General features: G+C 42.9%; 1 protein-coding gene across 6 annotated transcripts in view; it reads left to right on the top strand.

Moving 5' to 3' along the window:
• step (cytohesin steppke) overlaps positions 1-27054 on the top strand; it is a 61196-nt gene that overhangs the window by 22233 nt on the left and 11909 nt on the right. For all 6 annotated transcript variants that reach the window (XM_076529493.1, XM_076529494.1, XM_076529496.1 and 3 more), the window contains one exon: positions 26214-26819. In XM_076529493.1, coding sequence (XP_076385608.1) covers positions 26214-26819 — 606 coding nt within the window. The remainder of the gene's footprint in view (positions 1-26213; positions 26820-27054) is intronic.

Raw genomic sequence — 27054 nt, 5'->3', positions numbered from 1 at the left:
CCTTTTACATGGATGATATCAATGACGCACCAGGTGCGTCCTGTGTTATCTATATGTACGAAGACGCACTTTGCGTTCTATTCGTTCTATGTAATTATTATGCTGACAATAATGATGACGCACCGTGTGCGTCTTCTACTGTCTCGCTAATGACACACTTTATGTTACCTGTTGTATTAATGTCAGAGACAATAATGACGCACGATGTGCGTCCTGCGTTATAGACATGTATGAAGACGCACTTTGTGCGTTATATTCATTCTATGTAATTATTATGCTAATAATAAAAATGACGCACCGTGTGCGTCTTGTACTGTCTCGCTGATGACACACTTTATGTGTCCCGTTTTATTAATGTCAGTGTTAGTAATGACGCACCATGTGCGTCCTGTGTTATCGACATGTGTTAAGACGCACTTTGTGTATTCTATTCATTCTATGTAATTATTATCCTAATAATAAAAATGACGCACCGAGTGCGTCTTGTATGGTCTCGCTGATGACACACTTTATGTGACCCGTCGTATTAATGTCAGTATTAGTAATGACGTACCATATGCGTCCTGTGTTATCGACATGTGTTAAGACGCACTTTGTGCATTATTTTCATGCTATGTAATTATTATGCCAATAATAATGGTGACGCACCGTGTGCGTCTTGTGCTATCTCGCTGATAACGCACTTTATGTGACCTGTCGTATTAATGTCAGAGATAATTATGACGCACCATGTGCGTCCTACGTTATCATGTACTAAGACGTACTTTATGCGTTATATTCATTCTATGTAATTATCATGTCAATGACAACGGTGACGCACCGTGTGCGTCCTGTGTTGCTGACACTTGTGTAGCGGACAACGTATGTGTGTCCTACGATTTGTATACAAGTGCGGACGCACCATGTGTGTCCCGTGCTGTTGACACTCGTGTAGTCGATGTGTATGCATTCTACGATTTTGTGTACCAGTGATGACGCACCGTGTGTGTCTTGTGCTATCCAGCTGATGACACACCGTGTGCGTCTTATCCTATCTAGCTGACGACGCACCGCGTGCGTCTTATCCTATCTAGCTGACGACGCACCGTTTACGTCTTATCCTATCTAGCTCATGACGTACCGCTTGCGTCTTATCCTATCTAGCTGACGACGCACCGCGTGCGTCTTATCCTATCTAGCTGACGACGCACCGCGTGCGTCTTATCCTATCTAGCCGATGACGCACTTCATGTTCCCCGTCGTATTAATGTCAATGATATGACGCAGTTTAGAATGAAAGTAACAAGACGATTAATGAACGCGCGATAAGCGAAGGATCGTGGAAAATCCACGTCAAATGGATAAAAAAGTCAAATCGGTAGCGCGTGTCCGAAAGGAATGATAAGGTAGAGACAAGCGTGAATTACCGAGGCCGATGCACGGCTCTCACGAGAAAACGACGAGTCTCGTTACGAGCTGGACGTTATTATCATACCCGAGCGGAATACCAGTTCTCTCTACACGTTCCAGTTCCTTTCTTCGCCAGGTATTCAGCGAACGGTCCTGGTAAAGTGACCTCTCAAGGCCGTCGGCCGAGCAAGAAGAGAAGAGAAGCAGAGAGGCAAAGAGAGAATTCCCCCTTTCGCTCCGGTCACGAGCCACATGTTTCATCTAGCTCCGCTACCGAACTCGACTCGACTCAACTGAACGGAAAATACCCCACGTAAAAAGCAGCTGAACCCTGATGTTGACCAGGCGATTCAGAAACTCGATTGTTCTAATGAGCTCGAATCACGACGATTCAGTAGCGTATAATACTTGCCTCGCAAACATTCAGCTACCGAATATTCAGCTGTGGTCAATTAATTCTTCGAATACCTGGCTAACGAGTTTCGGGCCCTCGAATGTTAGCTGATCGAGTATCGGGTTATGTAATATAAAATCGCAAACACTCGGGGATTATTAAGGTCTCAAATACTGAGGTACCAAGGATCAAATATTAATATGTAGAATATTGAACACCCAAGTACTATTGGTACAAGTACCAACGCACTAAAGTTTGATGCTAATTGATACGAATACCAACGCACTAAAATTTGATGCTCCAACGAAGGCCCTCGATACTAAACTTAACACTAAATCGGTAGAAAACTCACTTCAATACCAAACCAAAATGGCAACGTTCAATTTTGGATTTGCAGCCATAAATACATAAACATCCTGTGGTTAACTTTGCATATCGCAACTTTTGGTCGACTGCATTAATTCGGAGGGTCGTATAAGGCTGGTCGTAATTTTCTCGTCGATGATGACAAACGTTTATTAGCAATGCTAACCACCGCGCAACACCTTGCACGATCGCATACCGCAGAGGTTACTCGTCAGGAAATATTTTTTCCAAGTAACGCATCGCATTCTGCTATTAGTTTTTCACCGCTCGATGCAATCTTCCGCGTGACGATTTCATGCGAAATATTAAAACAAAGTTAAAAGATGCGGTTAAAAGCGGGGAAGTTGTCCACGAGATCTTTTTCTAACAACCGTCGAAGGGAATTTCGCGGAGAAAGAAACGATTCCTTTTTCACATTTTCCCCGATACTTCTGCCGAGAAACAATGCCAGGCTCTCTTACAATACACTACAATCGCTCAAACAAGCGGCCTCGGGGAATCTACATCGGCCCTTCTATTCCTTGTCCTTGTCTACCGCGCTAGCTTGTTCGAGACAATGCCAGCCATTTTCCGCCGGGACAACGAACGAGATCTTTCTCTTGCTTGAGACCAAACTTTTACACTGAATCGAGCCAGCTATCGATTTAGACCGCAAAAATGTCAGCGCACTGTGTCTAATCTATAATTTCCAATTTTAAAATATAATTTTTTATTTGAACCCCTGTGGGTTTATTTAGCTTCACTATGATGTTATAAAAGATATTACAGCGTTTTGATACATATATTTCATTTATATAGTAATTTAAATATGGAGGTTACATTCTTGAAGGAAAATGAACTTACACGTTGGATGTCGCTGTGAACATATCAGTATGTAACGATAGTTGGTATCCTAGTCTGTATATTAGTCTAAGTCTTTTTGAGTTATAGAGTTCGTCAGATAACATGATTTAGGGTTTCGCAGCTTTGGTTACATTTACATTTGGAGTCACCAGTAATGCGGGTTAAAAATATAATTATACTTTATGTTAATAAAGTAGATACTTACTTTATGTTAGTATTTAGAGATTCAGTTTTTGTAGAGTGAAGCAAGTAGGCTTTTCAAAATTTTGCAGACATATTTACAAATTTTGAAATTATAATTTGAATAGCTCAATTTTCATGTTAAAAATTCCCAGTACTTTGTGCCTTAATCCTCGGTATTCAACGTATTTACCTTTTGAAAACAACGAAGTATTGTATATCGCCCTGCATAATTAACTCGTTACAATAAATACGGGTCACAAGGATGGTTAACGTATGAAAGAAAGTAGCAAGCCGGGAACAAAAAGAGTCGTACAGAGGGTTAACGCGAACACAAGAGTTTTAATACGTTAAATTTAACCCCTTTGAAAATCTCGCTACTTGCTATTCCAAGAGACACGCAACTATTAACAGGGTCAAAAGAGCAAAAAGTGTAGTATGCGCGCGCTTGTTTCTCCTTTTGCGCGAAGTCCACGCGTCGAGCCTTTAAAAACAGACGGACGCAAATTGAACCGACTTGAACCACCTATTTAGACCGTGTTACATAAGCTGGCTAAAGATACAAGCTCGCGAGATACCAGCGTAGCTCTAAATCGTTCGCGAAACCGGATCAAAATACGCGGGAAAGGCTGGTGAAAGCCCGACCCATCGTGATCCGAATTTGTCCACGGAATTAAATCGATGCTAATTCGCGTACGATTAACGTGTATTTGCAGCGAAATATCGAAACACGTTTTCGATTTAAAAACTTAAGGGGGGTAATAGCTTTAGACGGATGAAAATAAGCTGATATTTGTGAATTTTTTTTTTATTGGACACTTTTGTTTTACATTTTTAAAATTTATATTACTACGCGTTGGATATCCACATGCTGGATTACTACGCGTTAGATTACCACGTATTAGATTCTTACGCTTAGAATTACCACGCGTTGCATTATTACGCGTAGAATATGCACGCGCTAGATTACTACGCGTTGGATATCCACACGCTGTATTAGTACGCGTTGGATTACTACGCATTGGATTACCACGCGTTGCATTACCACTCGTTGCATTGCTATGCGTCGAATATCCACGCGTTGGATTACTACGCGTTGGATATCCACACGCTGTATTAGTACGCGTTGGAATACTACGCGTTGGATTACTACGCGTAGGATTACCACGCGTTGCATTACCACTCGTTGCATTGCTATGCATCGAATATCCACGCGTTGGATTACTACGCGTTGGATATCCACACGCTGTATTAGTACGCGTTGGAATACTACGCGTTGGATTACCACGCGTTGCTTTACCACGCGTTGCTTTACCACGCGTTGCATTACCACACGTTGCATTGCTATGCATCGAATATCCACGCGTTGGATTACTACGCGTTGGATATCCACACGCTGTATTAGTACGCGTTGGATTACTACGCGTTGGATTACCACGCGTTGCATTACCACTCGTTGCATTGCTATGCGTCGAATATCCACGCGTTGGATTACTACGCGTTGGATATCCACACGCTGTATTAGTACGTGTTGGATTACTACGCATTGGATTACCACGCGTTGCATTACCACTCGTTGCATTGCTATGCGTCGAATATCCACGCGTTGGATTACTACGCGTTGGATATCCACACGCTGTATTAGTACGCGTTGGAATACTACGCGTTGGATTACTACGCGTAGGATTACCACGCGTTGCATTACCACTCGTTGCATTGCTATGCATCGAATATCCACGCGTTGGATTACTACGCGTTGGATATCCACACGCTGTATTAGTACGCGTTGGATTACCACGCGTTGCATTACCACGCGTTGCTTTACTACGCGTTGCATTACCACACGTTGCATTGCTATGCATCGAATATCCACGCGTTGGATTACTACGCGTTGGATATCCACACGCTGTATTAGTACGCGTTGGATTACTACGCGTTGGATTACCACGCGTTGCATTACCACACGTTGCATTGCTATGCGTCGAATATCCACGCGTTGGATTACTACGCGTTGGATATCCACACGCTGTATTAGTACGCGTTGGAATACTACGCGTTGGATTACTACGCGTAGGATTACCACGCGTTGCATTACCACTCGTTGCATTGCTATGCATCGAATATCCACGCGTTGGATTACTACGCGTTGGATATCCACACGCTGTATTAGTACGCGTTGGATTACCACGCGTTGCATTACCACGCGTTGCTTTACTACGCGTTGCATTACCACACGTTGCATTGCTATGCATCGAATATCCACGCGTTGGATTACTACGCGTTGGATATCCACACGCTGTATTAGTACGCGTTGGATTACTACGCGTTGGATTACCACGCGTTGCATTACCACACGTTGCATTGCTATGCGTCGAATATCCACGCGTTGGATTACTACGCGTTGGATATCCACACGCTGTATTAGTACGCGTTGGAATACTACGCGTTGGATTACTACGCGTAGGATTACCACGCGTTGCATTACCACTCGTTGCATTGCTATGCATCGAATATCCACGCGTTGGATTACTACGCGTTGGATATCCACACGCTGTATTAGTACGCGTTGGATTACCACGCGTTGCATTACCACGCGTTGCTTTACTACGCGTTGCATTACCACACGTTGCATTGCTATGCATCGAATATCCACGCGTTGGATTACTACGCGTTGGATATCCACACGCTGTATTAGTACGCGTTGGATTACTACGCGTTGGATTACCACGCGTTGCATTACCACACGTTGCATTGCTATGCGTCGAATATCCACGCGTTGGATTACTACGCGTTGGATATCCACACGCTGTATTAGTACGCGTTGGAATACTACGCGTTGGATTACTACGCGTAGGATTACCACGCGTTGCATTACCACTCGTTGCATTGCTATGCATCGAATATCCACGCGTTGGATTACTACGCGTTGGATATCCACACGCTGTATTAGTACGCGTTGGATTACTACGCGTTGGATTACCACGCGTTGCATTACCACACGTTGCATTGCTATGCGTCGAATATCCACGCGTTGGATTACTACGCGTTGGATATCCACACGCTGTATTAGTACGCGTTGGAATACTACGCGTTGGATTACTACGCGTAGGATTACCACGCGTTGCATTACCACTCGTTGCATTGCTATGCATCGAATATCCACGCGTTGGATTACTACGCGTTGGATATCCACACGCTGTATTAGTACGCGTTGGATTACCACGCGTTGCATTACCACGCGTTGCTTTACTACGCGTTGCATTACCACACGTTGCATTGCTATGCATCGAATATCCACGCGTTGGATTACTACGCGTTGGATATCCACACGCTGTATTAGTACGCGTTGGATTACTACGCGTTGGATTACCACGCGTTGCATTACCACACGTTGCATTGCTATGCGTCGAATATCCACGCGTTGGATTACTACGCGTTGGATATCCACACGCTGTATTAGTACGCGTTGGAATACTACGCGTTGGATTACTACGCGTAGGATTACCACGCGTTGCATTACCACTCGTTGCATTGCTATGCATCGAATATCCACGCGTTGGATTACTACGCGTTGGATATCCACACGCTGTATTAGTACGCGTTGGATTACTACGCGTTGGATTACCACGCGTTGCATTACCACACGTTGCATTGCTATGCGTCGAATATCCACGCGTTGGATTACTACGCGTTGGATATCCACACGCTGTATTAGTACGCGTTGGAATACTACGCGTTGGATTACTACGCGTAGGATTACCACGCGTTGCATTACCACTCGTTGCATTGCTATGCATCGAATATCCACGCGTTGGATTACTACGCGTTGGATATCCACACGCTGTATTAGTACGCGTTGGATTACCACGCGTTGCATTACCACGCGTTGCTTTACTACGCGTTGCATTACCACACGTTGCATTGCTATGCATCGAATATCCACGCGTTGGATTACTACGCGTTGGATATCCACACGCTGTATTAGTACGCGTTGGATTACTACGCGTTGGATTACCACGCGTTGCATTACCACACGTTGCATTGCTATGCGTCGAATATCCACGCGTTGGATATCCATATGCTGGATTAGTACGCGTTGGATTACTACGCGTTGGATATCCATATGCTGGATTAGTACGCGTTGGATTACTTCGCGTTGCATTACCACGCGTTGCATTGCTATGCGTCGAATATCCACGCGTTGGATATCCACACGCTGTATTACTACGCGTTGCATCACTACGCATTGGATTACTACTTGTTTTACATTTTCAAAATTTGAGGTATAATTTATTTCACTTTAAAATTTTGAGACAATATTTTTAAAATGTTACACTAACATTTTATAGAAAAAAAATTTTGTAATTTTTTAATATTCTAAAAGTATAGCCCCTCTTAATATGCAGAAAGAAATTTATGGTGTTATCCTTGATCCAACTATGATAATCTGACCATCTATTATTATGTTAATGGCGACTATTCTTGTCCTGTGTTGCATGTTTGTTGCCAGAGGTCAGTATTAATATTTATACGATACACTTTCCAGCGAAATGTTCTACACTTTATATCGTGTCCGATGCGTCGAACACGTGTCCCCATACAACATATTCCTTCTTATTTCCATCCTTTCCTGCCCTCCTTTAATCCAATAATAGCCACCACGTTTATTTTAGACTCGGAGACAAGTCTGCCGATTCTGTTATACGGAACTACCTGGTTTCCCGCTACGTGGACCATGTTCGGATGATTCTTCGTCATGCGGACCTAGATATTTGCTTCGGTATTCGGGGTTATGGCGCTTAACTTTTCTGTTCGAGGACATACTGGATAGGTTACAGGATTAGATACTTTAGTTACTTGGTATTTTGTAGCACACTAGAGTGGAGGCACTAAACTTTTAGACCTTAGTATACAGGGTTAGGTATTCTGAATCTTATTCAGAGTCAGCTACCTCAGGGACCTACACTAATTGTGACACACCTTGTATAGATCATTGACATTTGCGATTTTAGTATTCATCTTTGTACTCGATACTTTAACCCTTTGCACTCGAAGATATTTTTACTGTTTGCAAACAGCAACTTTAAAATATTAATTAAAATGTTAAATGACTTCTTTTGAAGTTATTATTTCTCTACTAATAATTTCCACTATTGTCTATTTCACTATGTTTATATATAAGCACTATTATAGAATTAATTAAATAATGCTTGTTTTAAATTACTGTATTAAATCGAATGGCGCTTAAGAGGCCCCTCTCGAGCGCAAAGGGTTAACATTTATCTATTGAGAATTAAATGTTTGGTATATTAGTTGTATTTGATTCAGAGAATACAATAACACTCTTGTCTGAGGATATCGAAATCCTTATGACCGCATAAGGATACATAAAAATAATTATGTATACATAGGCTACCCAGAATGTATGCAGAGACGTAGAGACATGTCAGGGACCTACACTAATTGTGACACACCTTGTATAGATCATTGACATTTCCAATTTTAGTATTCATCTTTGTACACGATACTTTAACATTTATCTACTACAAATTAAATGTTTGGTATATTAGTTGTATTTGATTCAAAGAATTCAAAGACACTCTTGTCTGAGGATATCGAAATCCTTACGACTACGTAAGAATCCATAAAAATAATTATGTATACATAGGGTACCCAGAAAGTATGTAGAGACATGTAGGATTATAGAGACGTAGTCATAGGAGCTCAGAATCGAGGTATGTAGGTATCCAGGAGTAAATGTCTGGCTATGACAAGCACATACATTGCTCTACCGACTTATTTTCCGTGTTCTTCATTTTTCCGCTTCGAACAATATTGAAACAGCATTGTAAATACAAAGGCAGTTCGCATTTGAAGACCTCTTCCAGATAGAACATCGCGATTCAATGATTCATTCTCTATTATAACGCATGTGTGTGTGCACAAATTATCGTCGCTTTCGCGATAAACGTTTACGTAATATCAAACAGAAACTACGTGACCGTCGAATCATCGTCTTCGCGAATTGTTGAATTAACGAGGTACGATTCATAATATTTCGGCGCAGGAGAAAAAAAGAGACGCAACAAAATCGTCGTTATAACGCGATGAAACGGCGAATATTATGACGAAGCGAACCAGTTATCGTACGATTTATCATAACTGACAGATATCGAACGAGCAGGCCTGGAAACGAACGCGATTCCACAATCAGCATAAAAAGGAAACGTTTGTCTGCTATCGCATCCTGTATTCATCACGATGCACATTGCTCTTCCTTGTAGTATCAGGACCCGTGTGCCCTGGAATGCCGGCTTATTTTACATTTTTTTTTCTTCTCTTCCTTTACCATGACTCATCTGTAACGGCAGCGGCCGTGTGTCTTTTATTTTCGTGGAAAAGAAGCTACGGTCGGCGGCCAAGTCTGAGAAAAAAAATACAAGTTGCTTGCATCTAAATGCACTTCGCTAATTGCGTGCCTTCTTATACCATTCGACTGCTGTATTATTATAACGAGATCCCAGCTACCTGCGATTACTTCTTCTCTTAATCACACTATTATAACGTGCATGCCTTCTTTTTAATTCATCTTCAAAGTAACATCATTTCATTTAATGGTCGCATTCATTTTGCTAGCGCTTGGTATATTAATACAAGGGTTCTGGGTTTGGTAGTTGGGACGTGAGTATTTGATATGTGAGAATTCGGAGCGTGAGTATTCGGAATGTGGAGTATTCGGGGCGTGGAGTATTCGGAGCGTGAGTACTCGAGGCGTGGAGTATTCGGAGCGTGAGTATTCGGAATGTGGAGTACTCGGGGCGCGAGTATTCGGAGCGTGGAGTAATCGGGGCGTGGAGTAATCGGAGCGTGGAGTATTCGGTGCGTGGAGTATTCAGAGCGTGGAGTATTCGGAGCGTGGAGTATTCGATGCGTGGAGTATTCAGAGCGTGGAATATTCGGAGCGTGGAGTATTCGGTGCGTGGAGTATTCAGAGCGTGGAGTATTCGGAGCGTGGAGTATTCAAAGCGTGGAGTATTCAAAGCGTGGAGTACTCAGAGCGTGGAGTATTCGGAGCGTAGAGTATTCGATGCGTGGAGTATTCGATGCGTGGAATATTCGGTGCGTGGAGTATTCGATGCGTGGAATATTCGGTGCGTGGAGTATTCGATGCGTGGTGTATTCGGAGTGTGGAGTATTCCATGCGTGGAATATTCGGCACGTGGAATATTCGAAGCGTAGAGTATTCGGTGCGTGGAATATTCAGAGCGTGGACTATTCGGAGCGTGGAGTATTCGGAGCGTGGAGTATTCGACGCGTGGAGTATTTGAAGCGTAGAGTATTCAGAGCGTGGACTATTCGGAGCGTGGAGTATTCGACGCGTGGAGTATTCAGAGCGTGGCTATTCGGGGCGTAGAGTATTCGATGCGTGGAATATTCGGTGCGTGAGTACTCGGGGCGTGGCTATTCGGGGCGTAGCCAATCAGAGCATGATTATTCGAAACGTGAAAATTCAACCCGTTAGTATTCGGAACGTCGCTACTCGAAATGTAAGTACTCGGAGCAATACTATTCCTACCCTGAGTGTTCATTTCATAAGCATTCAAAGCATGAGTATTTCTATCCTAAATATTCACCGCATACATATTTCATACACGAACAAACACCAGCTATTTCCATTGAAATAATTGAATAACCAATACTCGTACACAAGTACCTATCCATTACCCCAATAATCAAATCACTCGTAACTTAATACAAAGTAATAATCTAATATTCAGTAATTCAATAAGCGGCACACGTTCAGAAATATGAAAAGCTTTCCAACAGTCCTCGCTGTACATCTCGAATAATGCACGATTAGCGACTTTCGCGCTCGATCTTGTTACAGCGCCGCAAAAAAACCGATCGGGGAATTTCGGAATTTTCCACGGACACGAAGAATTCGATCGGTGTACCGTATCACTTGACCCACATGAGAGCGAAGCTTTTAATCACGGGCTGGATTTAATCGTCCAGGAATGAAAAGCCCCGCTCGCGAACGGTCGTCTTTCGTTCGCTCTCGATGAATTCGGGAAACATGTAGTACACGTGAATCGGACGATTCAAAACACCGAGCTTTGAAACGAAACGAAAATGCCGCGATCGCTTCATTCGGACAATATATGATTCAACGTTTGCTGTTTAACGAGTCGCATTATCCGTTTGCTCTCTATTCAATTTGATCGACAAATACGTCGGGTAATAATTAATTTATGTGTTCATTAATAGTTTGGTTTACGGTTCGGTGCTGTATTGTGACTGCTGTGACGCGATTTGCATGGAGTATTCAGAGCGTGGCGTATTCGGAGCGTGGAGTATTCGATGCGTGGAATATTCGGTGCGTGGAGTATTCAGAGCGTGGAGTACTCGGAGCATAGAGTATTCGATGCATGGAGTATTCGGTGCGTGGAGTATTCAGAGCGTGGAATATTCGGAGCGTGGAGTATTCGGTGCGTGGAGTATTCAGAGCGTGGAGTATTCGGTGCGTAGAGTATTCGATGCGTGGAGTATTCGGTGCGTGGAGTATTCAGAGCGTGGAGTACTCGGAGCGTGGAGTATTCGGTGCGTGGAGTATTCAGAGCGTGGAGTATTCGGTGCGTAGAGTATTCGATGCGTGGAGTATTCGGTGCGTGGAGTATTCAGAGCGTGGAGTACTCGGAGCGTGGAGTATTCGATGCGTGGAATATTCGGTGCGTGGAGTATTCAGAGCGTGGAGTACTCGGAGCGTGGAGTATTCGATGCGTGGAATATTCGGTGCGTGGAGTATTCGATGCGTGGAGTATTCGGTGCGTGGAGTATTCAGAGCGTGGAGTACTCGGAGCGTGGAGTATTCGATGCGTGGAATATTCGGTGCGTGGAGTATTCAGAGCGTGCAATATTCGGAGCGTGGAGTATTCGGAGCGTGGAGTATTCTGAGCGTAGAATATTCGATGCGTGGAGTATTCGGTGCGTGAAGTATTCAGAGCGTGGAGTACTCGGAGCATAGAGTATTCGATACGTGGAGTATTCGATGCGTGGAATACTCGGTGCGTGGAGTATTCAGAGCGTGGAGTATTCGGTGCGTGGGTATTCGACGCGTGGAGTACTCGGAGCGTGGGAATATTTCTTACATATCGAGGAATTAAATCGGTTTCTAGTCGATATAGTAGCCCGATAAAAAGATCTGGTAATCGGTCTCGATTCGCAGAGGAAGCAGAATGATGTAATGATCCGTGACCAGGAACGTTTTTAGACTTATCTCGTTTTAGGCTCACTAGCTCACTGAAAATAGGCTCGAAGAGACAACGAGGTAAAAGCGTTGTTCTCGTTTCGCTCGAAAGGAGTAATTCCTTGGACGGCGAAGAGGTCGTATGCAAAAATAAACCGTCACCCTCGCAACGCTGAATAAATAGCGCGTGTATACTGTTTTAGTGAATTAAACGGGGTAAGTGCACTCTCTATGACCCGATCGTACGCGCTTAATTAAAATCGAGTCTGGGTCAGATTTGAAAATCCACCGGTTGATAGCGACAAATATAGCGAACGGATAAAGTTATTCCGGGTGGTGAAGAGTTTACTCGTAAAGAAACTACGTAACGGGGTTAACAATTACGCCGGAGAGTGTGTACACGGTGAAATTTATCGGAGCTAAGGTTAGGGTTCATTAAACTCGAATCACGGATGAAGTACGAAGCTTGTTACCGTGAGCTTGCCGATTTTTGCGATAACACCGTTCCCATGGAAATTATAATACTCGATTATAGACCGTGGAAGCTGTTACGCACGATTTCCTGCGTTCTTGCTGTTTCTAACTGCTACTTTTCCTCTTTACACTTTGCTCTTGGCTAAAATAATCAGACAGAATAAAACGAAAATTTTGCACAATTTTATTAGGTATTTTGTAACAAACTTGATATTTTTTACAATATTTTCTTTGTCATTCATATATGTGAAACTATATACGATCCATATATGTGTAATTATATATGTGTGTCCACGTATGTGTAACCATATATGGATCCACATATGTGCATTCATTTATTTGTCTCCATGTTTGTGTAACCATATACGTGTGTTCATATATGTGTAACCATATATATATGTTCATGTATGTGTAATCATATATGTGTATTCATGTATATGCAACCATATATGTGCAACCATATGTGGATCCACATATGTGCATTCATATATTTGTCTCCATGTTTGTGTAACCATATACGTGTGTTCATGTATGTATAACCATATATGTGTATCTATACATGTGTAACCATATATGGATCCAAATATGTGTGTTCATATATTTGTGTCCATGTATGTGTAACCATATATGTGTTCTCATGTATGTGTAATCATTTATGTGTGCTCATGTATATGTAATCACATATGTGTGCTCACGTAATATGTGTAACCATATGTGGATCCACATATGTACCCTAGTTCAAACATCACAGTCAAACAAAATAATGAATTCTAAACCTACGAAATGAACAATAAATCTATGACAGTTATATAAATAAACTTTAAGAGAATGTATAATATGAAAAAAGTGGTGACAAGCTGTACAGAATTGTATTTGCTTTCACGAAGAAAAAAAGAGTAACAACGAAAGAATTTTTCACTTCGTCGTGAATCAAAGACAGATGCACCGGTTACGAAAGCTTTAAGAAAGGCGATCGATCGTCGATGCGTTAATACCGTGAAAGCCACCTGATCTCTCCATTGAGAGACACGTTTTACCCTTGATCGAGCTTTGTTCAAGGTCAGAATCGAAGGTTTGATCGATTTCGCGTCACGGACGGTTGGTATTTTCGCGCTCGGGGTTGCAGAGCGGCGAAAGACTTAAAGAAGACGGAAAAAGAAGCGAAACGGCACGGTCTTTTTCTCACGCAGCGAGGACGAAGGCAAGACGATGCCCGGGCCGGATGTGGAGCCGAGAAACGGACAAAAGGAACGCGGCTGCATAACAGACAATACCAGTGTGCCACAGACGACCAACTTATTGTCCGTGGCTCGGCGTATCGTGGCGGTAGCCCGTTAACGAGGTCCATCGAAGACAACGAGAGCCCACTTCCGGCCTCCGTGGCTGTTTTTTTCCGGCTACCGTGAGAGCGAAAGAGAGATTCAACCTCGCTCACGCGAAACGACTTCTTTCATTCTTTCCTCAACCCTTTCACTGCGCGAAAAAGGATCGTCGAGGTTCGCGATATTGTCAGGAAGTAACGAGCCGATCTTCCTTCAACTTCAGTTAGTCAAACTTTTACTTTCATTCCTATTTACCTTTTCGTTATGAACAACTGTTTTCTATAACTAGGCACGTTGCGATTTTACCTAACATTTTTTTACTATTTTTACATTTAAATATTTATATAAACTTTATTTTAATTCGATATAATTACTTGAAGACTTAATTTTGTAAATTTAATTTTGTTATACTCTTGAGGTTGAGACATGACACACTCATTGTTCAGGAGTGAATCTTATCCGAATATTTACCACCCTTCATGTTCAGGAGTGAATCTTACCCGAATTTTTATCACCCTTCATGTTCAAGAATAAATCTTACAAGAATGTTTACCACTCTTCATGTTCAGGAATAAATCTTACCCGAATGCTTACCACCCTTCACCTTCAAGTTCAAGTCCAGCTATGATCCTCAAAAATGATACATTTCACCATTTTTTATTTTCATATTGTAGCTACAATTTTAACTAAAGCACCTGACAAATAAATTGTACGACAAGAGGTTAAATAATTATCAAGATCGTGTTTTAAATTGGAAACTCTTGTAGCAAGATCGTCGAATATATAAAATACAGCGTTAATTCTGGCGTAGCAGAATTAGGAAATTCCTCGTTAACAAAACCATCGGCCGTATTCGCGCATAAATCATGGCGGTATCATAGTCGCAGAAATAAAAAGAGCTTGCATTAAGCTGGAGCGCGAAGACGGCTTGAAACACGATTAGCCAACGTCGCAGAAATTTCATTTGGTATAAAAAGGGCTCCTGCCGTGCATCGAGGGTAAAGCTTTTCTACCATTCCCTTCGAGAAATTATCACCCCTCCGAATCAACCTATAGGAAAAGGGCCACACCTTCCGCAGACGTAACCCTGGCTTAACGACCGAGACGCTTCGTCGCGTTTCCATGCGAATGTTTTCCCACTTTAACCCTCGACACACGTCGATATTCCTCGCTCGTTTTTATCCCTTTCGATACTACACTCGATCAACTTTTATGACACTATTCTAACCACCGGAATTTCATCGTCTACGAAAAATGGACTATTCATTCTGTTCAATGTTTATTCTGTTTGTTGAATAGACATGGAGTTAGCACGCACTGTATTACCACGCGTTATTTCGCCACGCGTGGAATTACCACGCACTGTATTACCACGCGTGGAATTACCACGCACTGTATTACCACGCGTGGAATTACCACGCGTTGTATCGCCACGCGTGGAATTACCACGCACTGTATCACCACGCGTGGAATTACCACGCACTGTATTACCACGCGTGGAATTACCACGCACTGTATTACCACGCACTGTATTACCACGCGTTGTATCACCACGCGTTGTATCGCCACGCGTGGAATTACCACGCACTGTATCACCACGCGTGGAATTACCACGCACTGTATTACCACGCGTGGAATTACCACGCACTGTATCACCACGCGTGGAATTACCACGCGCTGTATTACCACGCGTGGAATTACCACGCACTGTATCACCACGCGTGGAATTACCACGCGTGGAATTACCACGCACTGTATCACCACGCGTGGAATTACCACGCACTGTATTACCACGCGTTATATCGCCACGCGTGGAATTACCACGCACTGTATCACCACGCGTTGTATCGCCACGCGTGGAACTACCACGCGTTGTACCGCCACGCGTGGAATTACCACGCACTGTATTACCACGCACTGTATCACCACGCGTTGTATCGCCACGCGTGGAACTACCACGCGTTGTACCGCCACGCGTGGAATTACCACGCACTGTATCACCACGCGTTATATTGCCACGCGAGGAATTACTATTTGCTCTATCACCTTGCGTTATATTGCCATACGTGGAATTTCTACTCATTACATCACCGCGCGTAGTTTTCGTCTTCAATGTTTATTCTTCAATATGTATTCTATTTGTCGAATAGACGTGTCTAATTATGTATTCACTTGGTGAATAGCCGTGTCCAATTATATGTACTCGTTGAATAGCCGTGACTAATTATGTTGACCGACATTCTAATAACTTGCCTTTGTCGAACACCATTGATTCTATTATTAAGATCTGTATTATGAAGTTAAGACGAGTAGGCTCGCGGTCTGGGTGTCTCGTAAACCCCTATCGACCCTTTGAAAATAGTTAGGGTGAGTCGAGGGCACTTTTCTAAGTGTAAATATTAGATGAGTCGATTACGGAACCCTTGAAGAGAAGGCTAAATGCTTTCCCCTTTATATAGAAACACAAATGTACAAATAGGGAATAATTTACGATCCATTAGGGACGCGTAATCTAATATTCGCTAAAATATTCAGGAGATTATCTGTACAATGCTTGATCACACCTTTCCTAAATTCCTTGAGCGCGATAAATTGGTATTAGCAGAATTTTATTTTTACACCACTTGCAAGTACTTAATTTTTAATCTCGTAAAGTCGTAAATTGTAAAATTGCTAAGCACTGGCGAGAAAATATTATCCCTCTAGCGACAGGATTTGGAATTACCCTCGAAAAGTTCAGGATCCATGGCGTCACAGTTGAACAAAAAACGTGTAACTAAACGTGTTAAACTGTTTGCGAAATTTCGTTTCGTCAACAACGAGGAAGATATTTTTAGGAGAGAGTCCATTGATACAAATTATTAGGAACGAAAGTATTTTCGTATTTTTAGTTCCTACCCGGTACGAGGCAGAAATAAAATTGCGCATCGAACCGACAGGAAGAAATTTCTTTTTTGCCACACGAACGAACCTCCGATCGTAGAACCTGAATAACAAATAGAGCGATGTGAAACGCGTTTAATACAGCCAGGACAACGTCTACCACCATCCCCCTTATCGTTTTTATCGGCAACTACCCTGCAAAGGGGTGTATCGTGTACAGTCTTCCTGTCGTTCACCTCTGCAACCCTTACCTTTGCGCTTCAACAATATTTCTTGCCTTTTGCTCAACAGAGTTCGTTCGCCCACGCGTTTCATTTTAAAATATTCACTCATTATATAGGGTTATATACAGATTATACAGGGTGTCTCGCAATTGGTGTAGGTTCTTGAAATGGTGGGAAGCTGATGTGATTTGTAATAAAATTTCCCTTTGCAAAAATGGGGCTTGAAGCTTCGTTTTTGAATTATTAAGGAAAAACGCGGACCAATCAGATTACTACGCGTTGGATATCCACATGCTGGATTACTACGCGTTAAATTGCCACGCATTAGATTCCTCCGCTTAGAATTACCACGCGTTGCATTAGTACGCGTTAGATTACTACGCGTAGAGTATGCACGCGCTAGATTACTACGCGTTGGATATCCACACGCTGTATTAGTACGCGTTGGATTACTACGCGTAGGACTACCACGCGTTGCATTACCACACGTTGCATTACTACGCGTTAGATTACCACGCATTAGATTCCTACGCTTAGAATTACCACGCGTTGCATTATTACTCGTTGGATTACTACGCGTAGAATATGCACGCGCTAGATTACTACGCGTTGGATTACCACGCGTTGGATAACTACACGTTATCCGAAGCTGCGCATGCGTAATTCTCGCGCTCAGATTGCTCCGTATTTTTTCTTAATAATTCAAAAACGAAGCTTCACACCCCATTTCTGCAAAGGGAAATTTTATTTAGAATCATGTCAGCTACCTCCCATTCAAGACACCTACACTAATTGTGAGACACCCTATATATGATTAAACCTACGTGTAAAATCTTGATCCAAACCCGTAAAATTTTTCGTACATCGCAATCTTTAAATTTACACAATAATTATGCAATTAGTAGGAGTTCGTCAGGTATTAATTATCTCGGATACACCTTTGAAGGCTTAATTTTTCGGACCGTAATACAATTAGGTTGAAGCGAAATCCAATTAGATTGAAGTTAAATCCAATTAGGTTGTAGTTAATTTCCGGTGTAAATTAAGTACCGCATCAATTTGAACGTAAAAGGATTAGAAAAGACATCCCGTAACATCGTTTCATAATTATGAGAAATCCAACGTATTGCGAGATATTTCTCAGATTACACGTTTCACATGGCAATTACTAATCTATTAACGGGTAATTACAGCCGGGTTCCCATCGTTTTCTTGCTTGGCTAATCTTTAAACGCGGTTTTAACCTAATTAACGAGCCGGATTTTGCACGCGATTTTCAGACATTTTACTGTTGTTTACCATTTTGTACGCGTTGCTACGCCACGTGTTGCTGCGATATAGCCGCAAACACCAACGGTGCCAAAATAAAAAAGTTCGTCGATCTTTGGAACAATCCGTCGTACAAAAAGACTCGTATATTTATTCTGGATAAATAAAAACGTCAAGCAGATAAAGAACTTCGCTACCATCAGTTTTTATCTTTCCATGGAAAAAAAATGTTAAAACACAGGTGCCTGTGGGACACGGTAAACTGTCTGGTGGAAAAAAAGAGACAACGGCAGCCTCGTTCGCGATACAAAAACATTAAACACTCGGTGGACGGGTAGCAAGCGGCTTGGATAAATATTTTATGGTCGCGTGTTCGCGTCATTTTCCATCGCGACGAAGATCGGCCGGGTATCACAGAAATGGGCGCGTCGTTTGCACGCACCCATCGATTTCCTTTTTTTTCCACCCTGCGTTCAACGGTGTGCCATCTCCGTGAAAACTCCTCGATAAACTTCCCCGTCGACTGTTTCGCGACCGAACTTTAATCTCTACCTAGACAGCGAATATCGAACGATATTCTTTTTCTTTTTCAAACGCTGTGATCCACGATGATCGCCACGCGTGGAATTACTACGCACTGTATCACCACGCGTTGTATCGCCACGCATGGAATTACCACGCATTGTATTAACACGCGTTGTATCGCCACGCGTGGAATTACCACGCACTGTATCACCACGCGTGGAATTACCACGCACTGTATCACCACGCGTGGAATTACCACGCACTGTATCACCACGCGTGGAATTACCACGCACTGTATTACCACGCGTGGAATTACCACGCACTGTATCACCACGCGTGGAATTACCACGCACTGTATCACCACGCGTGGAATTACCACGCACTGTATCACCACGCGTGGAATTACCACGCACTGTATTACCACGCGTGGAATTACCACGCACTGTATTACCACGCGTGGAATTACCACGCACTGTACTACCACGCGTTATTTCGCCACGCGTGGAATTACCACGCGTGGAATTACCACGCGTTGTATCGCCACGCGTGGAATTACCACGCATTGTATCGCCACGCGTGGAATTACCACGCATTGTATCACCACGCGTTGTATCGCCACGCGTGGAATTACCACGCACTGTATCGCCACGCGTGGAATTACCACGCACTGTATCACCACGCGTTATATCGCCACGCGTGGAATTACCACGCATTGTATCACCACGCGTTGTATCGCCACGCGTGGAATTACCACGCATTGTATCGCCACGCGTTATATCGCCACGCGTGGAATTACCACGCATTGGTAATCTCTCCTTGCGAGAGATCATTGTTCCCGGAGACACTGTTATCGACAGAACGGGGTGGAGGATACTCCTTTAACACGTGAAAGGATTATTTTATGGGATTAAGTCGTTCGGAAAATTTATACCGTTTGCAATAACCCTGTGCCATTTACCTTATCTTCACTGCTATTTATTTTCAGCATTATCTACACGTGCATTTTAATAAGCTCACGAAGCATTTGACGATTTTATTAGGTAGTTCTATTTTCATATCTTATCAGATATGTTTACATTTTTGCATACATTTTTAAAAATAATAACATGCTTACATTTTTAAAAATAATAACATAGCAAAAACAATGTATAACATGTACCAAATATTTTGTTATATTTTTATTATAGTTCCAAGAAATAATAGTCGTGTATAGCATTTCTAGTTAGGTTTGAGAAACTCTTAATAATAGAGGTGATTCGTATGGAAATTTAAGCATCCATTCATTGGTGACGTAGCAGCCATTTCTTAGTTTCGTATACTGACAGAAAGGATATAGCTGCATAAGTTCTTTATGAAATACCTATTTTATTCGACGTTCAATATTTTTACAACAAAGTATTGATATTAAAAAACTGACTAAACCGAATCAGTTTGAAACCCTGTTCGTATACTAGAATATTCAAGATCTCCAGCGGTGTCGCATCAACTTCCAACCTCTGTAAGCTTCTTGTCAGTTCGAGTCCAACTTATCTACACCATTTGTATAAAATTTTGTCATACATCATTTCTGAAAAATGTTGTTGTACATCATTTTTATAAAATTTTGCTTTAATTTCTAATATAGTCAATGTTAGTCTGCAAACATTTTAAAACATCATTTATGAATATCATTTACGAAAAATGTTGTCATACATCACGTTTGTAAAATATTGTTTTAATTTCCATCAATATTATCAATATTTGTAAACGTTTTAAAGCATCATTTATAAACATCATTTATATAAAATGTTGTCTAACATCGTTTATATAAAATTCTGTTTTAATTTCTAATATTAATTGCATTATCAATTTCATAAATGAACACCAAATGTATTTGAAGTTCCGCGAATTCAGTAGAAGAGTATTATCGTTCTTCATCGCTTTGTTGGGTAAGAAAATTGAAGTTAGATCGGTCGTTGTATCGCTTTTCGATCGACAACCGCTCCACGGCAAAACGGATGTCAACTCGTGCTCGTAAACGCACGGAACGCGTCGTGAATGTATCCGGTTAAAAATAAACGGTGCTTCCTTGGGTGGAGGGCACCGATAAACAGCTTTAGGACAAGCTGGATAAAAGGAAACGGAAAATTTACTTTGACCCGTACCCACCGACCCATGACGAATTCTTTCTCGTTTTCTATTATTTTAAAGGGATGAGTCGCGTTTCTGCCTCTTGTTATCCAGCTTATTGTTCCTTCCTTTTCAATGGAATGTTACCTTCGGTATCATTATGATTTCATGTTTCTCTCTTTTTCGTACAGCACGCTATTTATTTATCAAAGAACCAAACCAAAATAAAATGGCTTGGTAACCTCGCGTAGAATTACTACGCATTATATCGCCACGCGTGGAATTACCACGCACTGTATCACCACGCGTTATATCGCCACGCGTGGAATTACCACGCACTGTGTTACCACGCGTGGAATTACCACGCACTGTATCACCACGCGTGGAATTACCACGCACTGTATCACCACGCGTTGTATCGCCACGCGTGGAATTCCCACGCACTGGATCATCACGCGTGGAATTACCACGCACTGTGTCACCACGCGTGGAATTACCACGCATTGTATCACCACGCGTTGTATCGCCACGCGTGGAATTACCACGCATTGTATCACTACGCGTTATATCGCCACGCGTGGAATTCCCACGCGTTGTATCGCCACGCGTGGAATTCTCACGCACTGGATCACCACGCGTGGAATTACCACGCACTGTATCACCACGCGTTGTATCGCCACGCGTGGAATTACCACGCACTGGATCACCACGCGTTGTATCGCCACGCGTGGAATTACCACGCACTGTATCACCACGCGTGGAATTACCACGCACTGTGTCACCACGCGTGGAATTACCACGCATTGTATCACCACGCGTTGTATCGCCACGCGTGGAATTACCACGCACTGTATCACCACGCGTGGAATTACCACGCACTGTGTCACCACGCGTGGAATTACCACGCATTGTATCACCACGCGTTGTATCGCCACGCGTGGAATTACCACGCACTGTATCACCACGCGTGGAATTACCACGCACTGTGTCACCACGCGTGGAATTACCACGCATTGTATCACCACGCGTTGTATCGCCACGCGTGGAATTACCACGCATTGTATCACCACGCGTTGTATCGCCACGCGTGGAATTACCACGCATTGTATCACCACGCGTTGTATCGCCACGCATGGAGTTACCACGCACTGTATCACCACGCGTGGAATTACTATTTGCTATATCACCTCGCGTGGAATTACTATTTGCTACATCACCTCGCGTTATATTGCCATACGTCGAATTTCTACTCATTACCAAACCAGGAAAATAAAAAATATACAAATACTATGTACATCGTTTCAATAACACTGATTGCACTAAAATTTATAAATTCCATTTGTTAAAACTTTTAAATTTATCTTAGATTGTGAAGTTAGTCATCGACGTAATGAAGAGCATTCGAAGCAGCAGTAAAATTTTCAAATTAATATGATTCCACCTTATCTTAACTACTCTTTCTTGGAATACGTTAAAAATTAAAACGCTGGGAGCAAATAGTCTCGTCACCTACATTAGTCATCAAACTAAACAGCGAACGCTGTTTATTAAACCTTCCGGATTTTAGAGTTGAGTCACTGATCGTATACTACAACTCGTGATCCGAAATCTCGTCTGGTCGAGTTACTTCGTAAACATTGGTCCCAAGGTTTTATTCTGCTCGCAGATTTGCTCGAAGAATCCATTACTCGTTCGCATGAAAGAAAGGATGGATGAACGTTAATTAGACTGGATATTCTATGGATGGTAATTAACCAGGATTTATTCTTTCGAACAAACGAAAATTTTTCTTCTCAGATCATTCACGCTTTTCTCTTTTTTTTTAACGAGCCACGGTTTTCGAAAAGTTTCTTTCAGCGTCGATGATCAATATAAAAAGATTCGTCAGAACGAAATTACTGAAAGAAAAGGAGAAAATATTTGTTGGGTCAAACTGTGCGGGTTAATTTTAAACTCTTTCTTGAAAGATACAAGATTAAAGTCACGTTAAACTTTGGAGATGCTCGTGGCTGAAAATTTCAATTGCATGGAACCTGAAAGCAAATGATTCTCCATGAAAAATAACTCAATTATAGAATAAATTGTTTTCATAGATTGCTTCGTTTTGGAGAAAAACGATGCTGGAATTCTGCCAGGTTACACGTGCAGTCGCGTCGGTTCACCACAATTCTCCATCAAAATCCTCATTCGGTCCGGTTCCTCCGAAGTGTAATTTAAAATAAGGAAGGCCTGAAACGGTTCTGTTTACACTAAATACTGTTGGAGAACTATTTAATTGGCCGTTGTATCTATTATCGAATTTGTCGACAATTTCTCTCTCGATATACTATACGTAACAAAAAAGTGTTCTATGATTCCGTACACCCGGTACATTATTCAGTGAAACAGAACTGGTCGATTTCTTCGTGTGTTCGTCGAGCAAGCACGGTTCAAAGCGCGTTCAAAGTTTCCTCGATGTCGCGGCGCAATTAAGAGGCGTGACAGCGTTTTTCCGGAAGCGTCTGATCCCGGATTAAGGTCGGAGGTGGTGTGTTCCGGTGTCGGTGGTGGGATCGAAACCTAACCGTGAGACACGAGCTGGAACATTTTACACAACATCGTGGAAAGTTGTTGTCACAAAGAGGGAAATATTGTTCCTACGTTTCTCGCTTCGTATTTTTCTCCGCTTGTCTCTGGTTGAATGAAAATGTACGTGCTCGTTTTAACGCCGTCCTATAGATGTTGACATCGTTCTCCTTTTTTCTTTTTTATTCGACTGCACCAAGTATTCTGTACCTTGTATGTGGTTGACCGTAGGTACAAATTGTTCGAGCACTTTCAATGATAAACTCTTGTTAGAAGGTGCTTTCGATTACTTCGCGTTATATTGCCGTGTGTTGTATTGTGCGCAATTACCGTGCGCTGATATATTACGAGTTGTATCTTCATGCGTGAAGTTACCGTGTGTCGAATTGTTACGTGCTATATCACCACTTCTTATATTGCCATGCGTGGATTTACTATTTGTTATAGCGCCGCGCGTGGAATTATTACTTGCTATATTACCACGCGTGGAATTACTACGAATTATATCACCACACGTTGTATCGCCACGCGTTGTATTGCGACGCGTGGAATTACCACGCACTGTATCACCACGCGTTGTATCGCCATGCGTGGAATTACCACGCACTGTATCACCACGCGTTATATCGCCACGCATGGAATTACCACGCGTTATATCGCCACGCGTGGAATTACCACGCGTTATATCGCCACGCGTGGAATTACCACGCATTGTATCACTACGCGTTATATCGCCACGCGTGGAATTACCACGCGTTATATCGCCACGCGTGGAATTACCACGCATTGTATCACCACGCGTTATATCGCCACGCGTGGAATTACCACGCGTTATATCGCCACGCGTGGAATTACCACGCATTGTATCACCACGCGTTATATCGCCACGCGTGGAATTACCACGCGTTATATCGCCACGCGTGGAATTACCACGCATTGTATCACCACGCGTTATATCGCCACGCGTGGAATTATTACGCACTGTATTACCACGCGTTGTATCGCCACGCGTGGAATTACTACGCACTGTATCACCACACGTTATATCGCCACGCGTGGAATTATTACGCACTGTATTACCACGCGTTGTATCGCCACGCGTGGAATTACCACGCACTGTATCACCACGCGTTATATCGCCACGCGTGGAATTACTATTTACTATATCACCACGCGTTATATTGCCACGCGTAGAATTACTACTTGTTATATCGCAACGCGTGGAATTTGCTATAACACCACGCGTTATATTGTCATACGTGGAATTTCTACTCATTACATCACCACGCGTAGTTTTACCATACGTCGAACCACCACTCATTATTTCGCCACGCACCCAATTATCAGACTTGAATTACTACACGCTACATTGGCACGTGTTATATCGCCATTGGTTTCACGACGCGTGGCATTTGCACGTGTAATTTTATCACCCGCAGCATTATCGCGTTCCATATTTCTAGCCATTTTACTAAGAATTTTCCCTTTCTACCGTTCCACTGGTTGCAATATAATGGAAGTCTGCTGTATAATAGAATTTAACAAGCCGAGAATTAAAAGAAGGCGACAGAAATGCACGGAATGCGTTCGAAATGCAGCCGTGCACAACAGGAAATGCCGCAGAAGGAAATTGTTAAGTCGACTGGTAGTCGAGTATGCGACAGGAAGTCCGCGTATTTTTTACTCGCATTAGTTAACAAACTGCCTTGATGTGTTCGTAAAACTGGTCGGTTCGTTTTGTACGTGAAACGAGAGAATTAATTTTAATCGGTACCATGGAGGTTAGTTCAATTGTTTCTCGTTAAGTCGCCCAGCACGAGTATGGCGAGGATAGAGTGTTTGATAAATGCTACGTGGGAGGGTCACTCTTTTGTCACACTCGTGATGCTTCCCTCTCAGCATTCACCCCTGGAAAGTTCGTCGCTTATCTAGATCGAAAGACGAGAGCGCACCAGGTGAAGGACTTCCTTTAAGCAGTAGGGAGAAGCCTGCTCGGAGATTTTTATATAACTGAAAGGGAGCAGAGGAACTAAACATTGTACAAAGACGAAGGTTTATCTTACCCAGCTTAGTTTTTACTAGTCACCACGATTAATACGATATCAATCTTCTCGACGTTATCCTAGTCTTAGGTTTTTCATATCGGAACACGTACGAGATATCGCATAAGCCTCGTCGCAAGAATTAATAACGTTTGACGAATCTTCGAGACCCACAGTCCCCGTATTGTTCGTACCGATAATAGCATCGCCCCAAACGGTCGCCACTGCTCTAGAACAAACTCGTTCACGCTAATTACTCTGAAATCCACTCGAAGTAAATAACGGAGGGTCAGTCTGATCCCCCAAGATGAAGGGAGGAGAATGTAAATCGAAGGAAGCCATCGCGATGCGATTCCTCTGACGCGTTCGTTTCTTTTTCAGCAACTGAAAGATGAGCTGGGCGAGGTGGTGGCCGAGATGGAGGCGATGGAAGGCGGCGGTCTCGCAGCCGACGAGACGAAGCCGTCGAACAAGGCCAAGCAGACGTCCATCGGCCGCAAGAAGTTCAACATGGACCCTAAGAAGGGCATCGAGTACCTGATCGAGCACAATCTCCTGGCACCGACCCCAGAAGACGTCGCTCAGTTCCTCTACAAGGGCGAAGGACTGAACAAGACCGCGATAGGCGATTACCTTGGCGAACGACACGACTTCAACGAGAGGGTACTCCGCGCGTTCGTCGAGCTGCACGATTTCACGGACCTCATCCTGGTCCAGGCCCTTCGACAGTTCCTCTGGTCGTTCAGGTTACCCGGTGAAGCTCAAAAAATTGACCGAATGATGGAGTGCTTCGCGCAGAGGTACTGCCAACTCAACCCGAATATATTCACCAACACGGACACCTGTTACGTCTTAAGCTTCGCCATCATCATGTTGAACACGTCCCTTCACAATCCCAGCGTCAAGGATAAGCCCAGCGTCGAACAGTTCATATCTATGAACCGTGGAATCAACAATGGCGGCGATTTGCCTCGTGAACTACTCGTGGTGAGTGCACCTTCGCCATTTCCTAAATCACGCTCGCCGGAAATTATTTTCCCTCAATAGGATGGACGATTTTCGGAAGTTGCAAATTTGGGGAAGTTAGAAGGGAGGTGGTTGGGGGGATTGAAATCTGAAAATATTCAAATTTAGAGAATTAAAGGTTTGGATTTGTTGGAATTGAGAGAAGTGGACATTTGGGGGATTGAAATCTGAAAATATTTAAATTTAGAGAATTAAA

The sequence above is a fragment of the Megachile rotundata genome, chromosome 3 (genome assembly GCF_050947335.1).
Source record: "Megachile rotundata isolate GNS110a chromosome 3, iyMegRotu1, whole genome shotgun sequence".
NCBI lineage: Eukaryota > Metazoa > Arthropoda > Insecta > Hymenoptera > Megachilidae > Megachile > Megachile rotundata.
This window is presented reverse-complemented; position numbering and strand designations above follow the sequence as displayed.